The following is a 9,346-nucleotide window of genomic DNA, read 5'->3' as shown; positions in this document are numbered from 1 at the left end:
CTGTGGGAGAGGTTACCCACAAAGGGACTGCTAGAATGAGCGAGAAGCATCTTTCCCTCTACAGCTAATATGGAAATAAAAGAAACAGAATAGACTCTTTGGGGTTTTTTCATATTAATTGGGTTCTCCAAGTGAACATTTCAGTTGCTATCCCTGCCCAAGCTAACCTCTTCTTTTCTGGTTTTATTGATGTGAATTGCCTTCTTTACTTTGCTGCTGATATGCAACCTGCATCTTCCTGTGCTGAGCATGGCCATCCTAGTCCCCTCCTTCTATCAGGTTTCACAAGATATAATGGATATTTGAAAACTGAATATTCAGCACAGAGCACAAAAATAAAGAAAACTGTCATAACTTCCAGGATTAAGTTACCTTAATAACTTGAAAAGAACTCAGAAGAATGCTCACTTTTTACATTCTGGATGAAGCATAATTTTCAGTAATTACTTTTATCCATTATTATGGGCAGAGACAAGCTGAGTGAAACCCTGTTTCCAATGAGATCAGTGTTGAATCTCCTACTAACATAATTGGAGTCATAAGCACCTTACCTTCCAACAAGTAGCCATAGTTTTAGTTGGGTTAGTGCCTTCTGTGACATTCTGAAGGCTCATACTCCATGGGGCAGTTGTTTCAGCAGAGGCAGCCACTGGATCCAGGTGGCTTCAGCTCAGCCTACAAAAGGGAAGAGGGCAGGAGAGGGGATGCATTTTCTCTCCTCTCCTACAACAATCTCAGATAAACTAGCAATTCTCCAGGTGTGAAAAAGGACTGAAATTAGCCTGTGCCTTCCCTTGCCTTCAGACACCTTTCTTCCAAAGGTTTAAGAAGGTTATATGTTGGGAAGTGTCAGGAGGAATATCTCTCTCTCTCCCTTCATTAACCTGCTGCCTGCTCAGGCTCTCTCTTGAGCTCACACTCATGCTGGCTGTCACAGATGTTTTCGTCTTCACCTTCCTTCAGCACTAAGAGCATCATCCAGAATGAGGATGGGAAAGGGACAGAAGATTGCAAGAGAAGAGACAGAGGAGCTTGTTCTCTTTTTGTCATGTGGGGGCAAAGGTAGAAACGAGCAGATAAAGCCCACAGCACACGCAGCTGACTGCAGCAGTGTATGCCTGGAGTATCTCTGGAAGTCAGATGTGCTCCTGCACAAGAGAAGATCAGTCCCAGAGGACTTAAAGTCTGCATAGGACCCAGTGCTTCAGACCAGTCCTATATTCACAAATAACTTGTCCACAACTACAGAGGAAACTTCTACAGCAAAACCCTCCTGGTTCTTATCTCAGTGCTATAAATTCACAAACAACTTCCTTTTCACAGTTACACCAGTGAAATATATTTTTTAACTCTTAGTATTATTCTGAAGCACTAGTGTAAAACGGTAGAGTACATTTAATATCTGTATTTAAGAATAAAATCTAGGTTTGACATAATGGCAGCGCAATGGAATAGAACCCACTCTGAATTACAAGGAAGAGTAATTCAGCATCATGCAGGCTCTGACTTTTCTCCAAAGATTCAGTGAAGAAAACATTCCTCACCACAGTTACTGTAACAGACAGGGCAGCGAATCTGTGCTTTTTCATCAATATGCCTGACGGTGCTTTATCAGAGCCTGAACCCAGCAGATTGTGCTCTAATTAACCAAACTCATTTTTTCACAGCACAGACATACTGAATGAAGTCTTTGTGTTCACGGTCCATCTCTGTGATTCTGTGATAATGAGATAATATAGCAGTGGGAATCTTCAGGGATACCTGATGAAATAGTCTTCACCAATACATAGAAAACTCACAGCATAAACTCTCAGCCTTAAAATCTGATTAGGTGTTTTGCTTCAGGCTGGGGTCTTAGACAAAATACTGCCATAAAACATGCTCCTCTATTTTGTTTTCAGCCTCTACCGCCTACTTGCATTTATCCCAGGACTACTGCAAAGTCCAACCAAAATTCTCAGTGAACATCCATATATTAATTTTTTTCTTCTAAGCTCCGCTTCTCCAAACTGAGAAGCTCTTCTCTTCATAGTGAGAAGCCATCAGACCCACAGGGGTGCATATTTGATGAGCAACACGTGAATGACAGAGAAGAGAAACTAGCATTAAGCCAAGCAAAATGTAGGTTTGGGACTGGAAGGGAAATAGAAATGTTCAGAGCTCTGCATTAATCTCAGGAGGCCATTCCTATTCAGAAACAGATGTAAGATATAACTCTGAACCTATGTTCTCTGTTTTTAATAGAGGCTAGAGTCAGCATTTCCAACAAAATTCTCTCTCACAGTTAAGAATATAAAATATATATCCACGCTTTCCTGCAATTGCAAGACTTTTTTGTTGTTGTTTTGTTGTTGTTTTGTTGTTTTTTTAAAAATTAGTATTTCAGAATCACTTTTGCATTTTAAATCCAACTTTGCCTTTAGGACAATTATTTTGCTATATTTCATGTAGCCCTGTTGTGCTTGCTTCAAATATACCAATCATCTTTAACACTGCACAGTTATTTGGTAGCATTATGAATGCATGAAAATACATTCACAATCCAATCGTCTATGCGTTCCATTTGCAATCATCTTTCTGCCTTCTGCTCATAAAGAAGATGGACAATTTCCAGTCATAGGCACTCTTGTGATCTCCATCATATGCCACAACTTGGGCATTGCTAGTGCTCTGTTTCCTCCCGGACCAAGCTTCCCATCATCCAAAATACCTGGAGTGTCTTTACATCAGTGGTAAATTTGAGGGTGCAAATGCCAAACTGTCTTCCATAATGCATACAACTAACCCGTGGGCTGATTAACGGCAAAAGATGGTTTAATAGCTGGAGAGAAATGCAATTTTCAAATTTTGGACCATCTTTTGATAGTTATTAGAAGAATAGTACTAAAATATTGAGCAATAGTGAAATAAAGTCCAATTTTAACTCTGTTTGCAAAATTTAAACCCATGCAATTATAATTCCAAGGAACTAAAATCTTTGAAGGACATTAGAAAAGTATTTACTCCTTTAGAGAAAATTTTCCAAATAAAATGGCTCATAGCTTCAGGATGCTTCCTGAACACACTGAGCACCTTACCACCAGCAGCAGTGCCAAATCCCTGCAGCACCCCTGAGCAACAGGCTTTGTCTTATTCCTCTCAGATATTCTTTGGGGTGAGACTCACAGGAATAGCTGCCACCATACCAAATTCATGCTTAAGTAATTAGCTCAAGATCATAAAGCAAATCATCTGCAGAATGTAGAGTAGACATAGATAATTGTGTGGTGCAGCTGACACAGTGGAGGGCAGGGATGTGCCATCCAGAAGGACCTTGACAGGGTGGAGAGGTGGGTCCATGCAAACCTCATGAAGTTCAACAAGGCCAAGTGCAAGGTCCTGCACATGGGTTGGGGCAATCCCAAGCACAAATACAGGCTGGGCGATGAGAGGGTTGAGAGCAGCCCTGCGGCAAAGGACTTGGGGGCATTAGTAGGTGGAAAACTGACTACGAGCAAGCAATGTGTGCTAACAGCCCAGAAAGCCAACCGGGTCCTGGGCTGCATCAAGAGAAGTGTGGCCAGCAGGTCAAGGGAGGTGATCCTCCCCCTCTACTCTGCTCTCATGAGACCCCACCTGCAGTGCTGTATCCAGCTCCGGGGTCCCCAACAAAAGAAGGATGTGGAGCTGCTCAAGCAGGTCCAGAGGAGGCCATGAAGATGATCAGGAGGTTGGAGCACCTCCCCTGTGAGGACAGGCTGAGAGAGTTGGGGGTGTTCAGCTGGAGAAGGCTCCAGGGAGACCTTAGAGCAGCCTTTCAGTACTTAAAGGGGGCTATAGGAAAGATGGGGAGAGACTCTGTATCAGAAAGTATAGGGATAGGACAAGGGGTAACGGTTTTAAACTGAAAGAGGTAGACTTAGATTAGATATAAGGAAGAAATTAATTACTGCAAGGATGGTGAGACACTGGCACCCAGAGAAACTGTGGCTGCCCCCTCCCTGGCAGTGTTCAAGGCCAGGTTGGACAGGGCTTTGAGCAACCTGGGCTAGTGGAAGGTGTCCCTGCCCATGGCAGGGGGTTGAACTAGATGGTCTTGAATGTCCCTTCCAACCCAAACCATTCTATGATGCTCTGGCCTCAAGTATTGTTTTTAAACTGACCATAAAGAAGACAATACAGAATTATACAGATCATAATTGTTACATGGAGTTGGTTACAAGTGACACCTGAGTTACTCAAATAATGACTTTTTTTATTTTACTGATTAGAAATAGGCTTTTATACTTGGATCCTGATTTATTTTTAGTTAAATACCACTTAACTTCATGTTAAATCATTGAGTTCTCAACAGATTTTAGAAGTCAGCTCTACACTCTCTACAAAGGACTGTTTACGCTCTTAAATACCATTTTACATGACTGTTGGACAGAGAACTGTGGAAGTGAGTTTAATCACGCGTAACTCGCTTCTTAAGAGTCACCAAACTAGCTTGAACAAATGGTACCCGATGTTTGGCAGAAAAGTATTTCCACCAGTTTCCCCAACACAGAGTCCAATCACATCTGGAACACCAGCAAAAAAACGTTTCCCCTCTCAGGCATGAGTAAACAAGCAGTCAGTTTAAGCTCTACTTCCAAAAGTTAAATGTGATGGTGATACAACATCAACCAGCTGAGGAGGAGAAAAGTGAGGACTGTGGTGCTTACCCCATTCTGGCTAGGCAGGTAGTTTCAGAAATGCTGAAATTTCTCAGTACTATACACCAACCAGGAGAGAAGATGAGTAGAGAGAGGTAAACGATCTCCTGTGTTGCAATCAGTGTTAACAAAAGCTCAGGGAAAATTGCTTTTGGCCCTTTGTCTTTTGTTGCTCAGTTAAAGACAACTATGAACAAACATGAAAAAAGCTGCAGCTGAAAAGGTAGCTGTAGCACTACATGCTGAATATCAAAATAAACACAATATCAATTTCATTTTGAAATTTAAGGGGAGGGAAAAATCCAACCCATTCAAATTCTCTGTGGGTTAAGAGAAAGTTTGGGTTTTGGGTTTGTTTGAAATTATATTTTTCCAGCACACATCCAACCTCAATAAAGGCTCCTTTTCATATGGAAAATAACTCAGCACAGCCTCTCCTATGAAAATATTTTTCTCTTGGCACAACCAGGTTTCATTCCTAACCTCAGACGGTCTGACTACCTTGTGAACAATCAGCCACTTCTACTGATTAAACAAACATGAAAAGAAATTCATTCTCTTTAAAAAGCAGTTTTCTACAGCTTTTGAAACAGAGAAAACGAAATTAAAAAATAGGGTCATTTTGTGCTACTTCCTTTCTTTAGTTTTATTGAGTGTCAGTCTAAATAATTAATACAAATACAAAGTTACTTCATTTGATGAATATTAAGAGACTTTACAGTATAAAATTCCCTGAGATAAAATATGTAACTTAAAGGATCACATAATTCTCTATTCCGCTTACACCATAATCAAAAAGTAATATTATTTCTTATTCTTATAAAAATCAGAAGATAACGATCTTCCTTCCTCTCCCTCCACCCCAATATTTTAAGGCACGGAATAAAACACTTCTGCAAAATATATTCAAAAAGACTGTTCTACTTAAAATAGAAAATAACTTTGCTTAATTTTTACAGATGGATTATATAAAACACTTGTAATATCTTTTGGAGTCTAGTACCTGATCTGCAATCCAATTTGCCCAGGCAAATGTTTTATTCATCTTTAAACTTGAGCCCTACAAAGTGAATTACAAAAGCCAGTCCTTAACTTACATTGGTACACTAAATATTAGCCGGTAGAGTGGATGATCCGAAAACCAAAGCAGATTTATAGAGATGCTGTATTACTGACTTCAGCAGCTGTAGACCAGGGCTGAATTTTCCCCCAAATCTAAAGGGAAAAGCGTGCAACACTCACTCAAGAACAACAAAACTAGAAAAGGCATCTTTTCTCTCAGCACAAGTGCTCTGCAATAATTATTGCAAGACTACAGTTTTCATTATACAATTCTTGACAATACTCAATGCATAACTTACAAATACAGCACAAATGTGATCACCTTATTCAAACACGATGCTTTAATTATTGCATAGCTCTTTTCTAAAGTTTATAAAACTCTAGTTCATCACAGATTTTAACTTCTTTTCTTAGAGAGGCTGAGAAAAAAGTATGGGTTGCAATCTCTGGAAATTCCCCTGCTTCTGTAGTCTGATCTTCTGCCTGTGGCATTCCTGATTACACAGAAGAACTCTGTGCCTGGAAAATTTCAGAAAATGAAAAAAAAAAATTAGGAGGACTGAAAAAAATGCACTTGTTTCAGCAGGCCAATAAAAAGTAATGCAATCTTAAATATTAGTTCACCATTTTTCAGACTGGGTTTTTGTATCTATTTACATGAACTGCGATAAAAACTGAACAGAAAAAAAGGTTCAAAGTGAGACAGATTCTATCATCCTGACTTAGCTATGACTGTTAATGCTATACTTAGATTTTTAAAATCATCAAGATCAATTTTATGGGAGTAGCAACTACTGGTAGACAAACAGATGAGCATGCCGTGAAGAACATGCTTTTGCTTCAAACAATCAATTAAGACCTGTTCAAGTGAAAACATGGCATTAGGGACCATCACTACTACATTCCACGCTGTGTTGACTGTATTCTGTCCTTTCCCAATAAAATTTCCACAGCATCTCTGGCATTAACAACAGAAAGGTTCATGAAGCCATCCTTCCTTGCACAAAAGCAGAAGGGAGTAAACATCGGACCCAGCAAGATCTGATCCGGTAAAACTGTGCCAATTATTACTGAACTTCATTGTTATTAGACCTTTTTTCAATAATCCTTGGTTCCTGCTTACTTAATCATGGGGAAAATCTAATTTAAAATAAATTACTGTAGGCTGTCAGCTCATAAATATTAAAAGCACCTACCCAACATCTCTTACTGCTAAAGTCATATCTAATCCTTTTCTCACCTAAGCATGACTCACAAATGACAGTAAACTCACCCGCTCTGATGCCCATCTTTTATTTACAACTTTCTTGTTTCCCTACCTGTTCTGTACCTGTGATTTCATTCTGAATGAAGTCTCTGGGTAACTCCTTAAAGAGGAACTGGACGAATCCCTTAATCATTTGTGCTGGACTCTTGTGGCTTATCATTTTTTGCCACCAAACATTATAGTTGCAAAGGGCAGGGAGGGCTCAAATTCCTGAAGATGTGTAACTACAACTGAAGTTTCTTTACGAATTTCACCAAGCAAGATTTCATGTAACCAAAATGTAACCACACACTCACTACTAGGAAGACTCCAGCAGAAGGGCAGAGTCTGAAAGGCAGTAACTACCATAAATGCTCCCAGTAGGCACTGAGACAAGGAAGTTTTATCTTAGGAACCTATTTATTGATTAAAAAAACGTGCTGGAAAAACTCCTCAAAACCAAAGAAAAATAAATATTTCCCTTTTCATATTCTTTCCTCACACAAGCTGTATTTTCCCAACAGGCTAGATCTTACTCTCTACAGTAATTTTCGTTTTGAAGGCAGTGATTTGGGACTTGAGTTTGGGGGAGGGGGGGGAGTGGTAATTGTTATTTTACAAACAACAAAGTGGCATTCTGAGTAGTGTCACCCAGTAGAATTTTTAAAAACGCATGCCATAAACCAAATCAATACAACAGGACTGTCTAATGATACTAGAGAAATAAGTTAGCCTTTCTGTATACATATTCAATACAATAATGAAAACCTTCTAGTTAATAGCCTTTCCCTGCTTTTTCCTATATGGCAGTAATTCTGCAGAGAAAAACATTCAGATTCCTGTAAACATTTTCTAATTCCTGAATAAAGGGAGGGTGGAAATGTTCCAACTTTTTTCTACACTGTCTTTTCCTGTACTTAAAAGTTCTTCGCCACTTTTATACAGGATAAACGTGCCTATGGTTTTGGTAGGCATTGGAAGAAATACTCTACAACATCTGAGCTGTATGTTCCACTGGGATCCAGTCCCCTCCACACATTGTTTCCTAAATGGAATTATTATTTGGCTCAAAGCATTATTAGTTGGCTGATGCAATTTCAAACATTGCTAAAAAGTGCTACTGTATCATTACATTCTTAAGTTCAACAATTGTGGCTCAGAATCTGTCTGCAAATAGCTTGCATGCACATAATAATCACTGTTAAAAATATTCACTTTTGTCTTTGGAGTACAGAAAGCCAGCGCTGATCATGTATCCCCCGTAAGCAGAAGAAAGTTTCACGGTCCAGGAAGCTGTCATAACCGACAAAATTGGTTTCAGCTGTGCGGCTGAAGAACTTGGCATCAGTATTTATGTCGAGCCATGCACAACGGTAAAGGCCGCAGATCTCTATGATGTATGGAAATTTAACTTTGCTCTTTAAGAATCATCTCGCCTGAGATGTTTCTTTGTACTTTCATAATTTTGCATTTCAGTAAAAAGCTTCCTTCAGCAGGGTTTTCACAGCTTGTTTCCCTGTACCTGTATGCTTCTCTCACCGACGACAGCCTTCCGCATGTTACCTCGGGTGATGATCTCTGCGAGACCCATCCTGCCCTACGCCTTGACGCGGTCCATCGCTGGCCCGGGCCGGCCGGGCAAGCCTCGCCCGCCAGGAGCATCAGCTTTCAAACCAGCTGGCCAGATTTCGAACAGTCTTGATTTGATTTCCGGCTGCCCTCACAGCCTCGCAAACCTTGCAGAAATGCTCGTCCCAGAACGCGGTGACGTGGACCTCGTACTTCTTCCTCCAGGCAAAATACCTCCTGTAAATGGGTTTGTTTTTATCGAGGAATTTCAGGTAGGTGGCCAGCAGCCGGGGACTAGAGAAATCGTCGACGTGGATGAAGGAGTCGGGGGGGATGAAGCGCTCGTAGTTGGCCCTGCGGGGACCGAGGACGACGGGCACGGCGCTGGCGGCGAAGGCGTTTCTCCAGAGTTTCTCCGTGATGTAGTCGGTGTGCTGGGAGTTCTCGAAGGCCAGGTAGAACTTGTAGGCCGAGACGGTCTCCACCACGCCGCCCTCGGCCAGCGCCAGCCCCCGCGCCCCGTACACGTCGATGGCCAGGTGCTCCTTCAGCTGGCGGTAGTAGCGCACCCGGGCGTGCTCCTCGTTCCAGTTGCTGATGACCCAGGCCACCAGCCGCGTCTTGCGGGGCAGGACGAAGGGCCGGGGCGCCGGCGGGGCGTACAGGTACCCGTAGGGCACGAAGACGTCCGAGTCCCGGCGGTAGGACATGGTCCAGTTGAAGAGGCCGGCCAGCCCCCGCAGGCCGGGCGAGTGCGAGGGCGACTCGAAGTTCATCCACACCCAGAGCT

At 41.7% G+C, this 9,346-nt stretch overlaps 1 protein-coding gene across 1 annotated transcript; it reads right to left on the bottom strand.

Moving 5' to 3' along the window:
* Window positions 1-5,311: 5,311 nt before the first annotated feature.
* FUT4 (fucosyltransferase 4) lies at window positions 5,312-9,340 on the bottom strand. Its single transcript, XM_026855406.1, has 2 exons — window positions 8,203-9,340; window positions 5,312-6,260 (listed from the first exon to the last, which is right to left on the bottom strand). The coding sequence occupies exon 1, from the start codon at window positions 9,330-9,332 to the stop codon at window positions 8,649-8,651; it is 684 nt and encodes a 227-aa protein (XP_026711207.1). The 5' UTR covers window positions 9,333-9,340; the 3' UTR covers window positions 5,312-6,260; window positions 8,203-8,648.
* Between the last annotated feature and the right edge of the window lie 6 nt (window positions 9,341-9,346).

This window comes from Athene cunicularia (assembly GCF_003259725.1).
Source record: "Athene cunicularia isolate RWA chromosome 1 unlocalized genomic scaffold, athCun1 chr1_part1, whole genome shotgun sequence".
NCBI lineage: Eukaryota > Metazoa > Chordata > Aves > Strigiformes > Strigidae > Athene > Athene cunicularia.
This window is presented reverse-complemented; position numbering and strand designations above follow the sequence as displayed.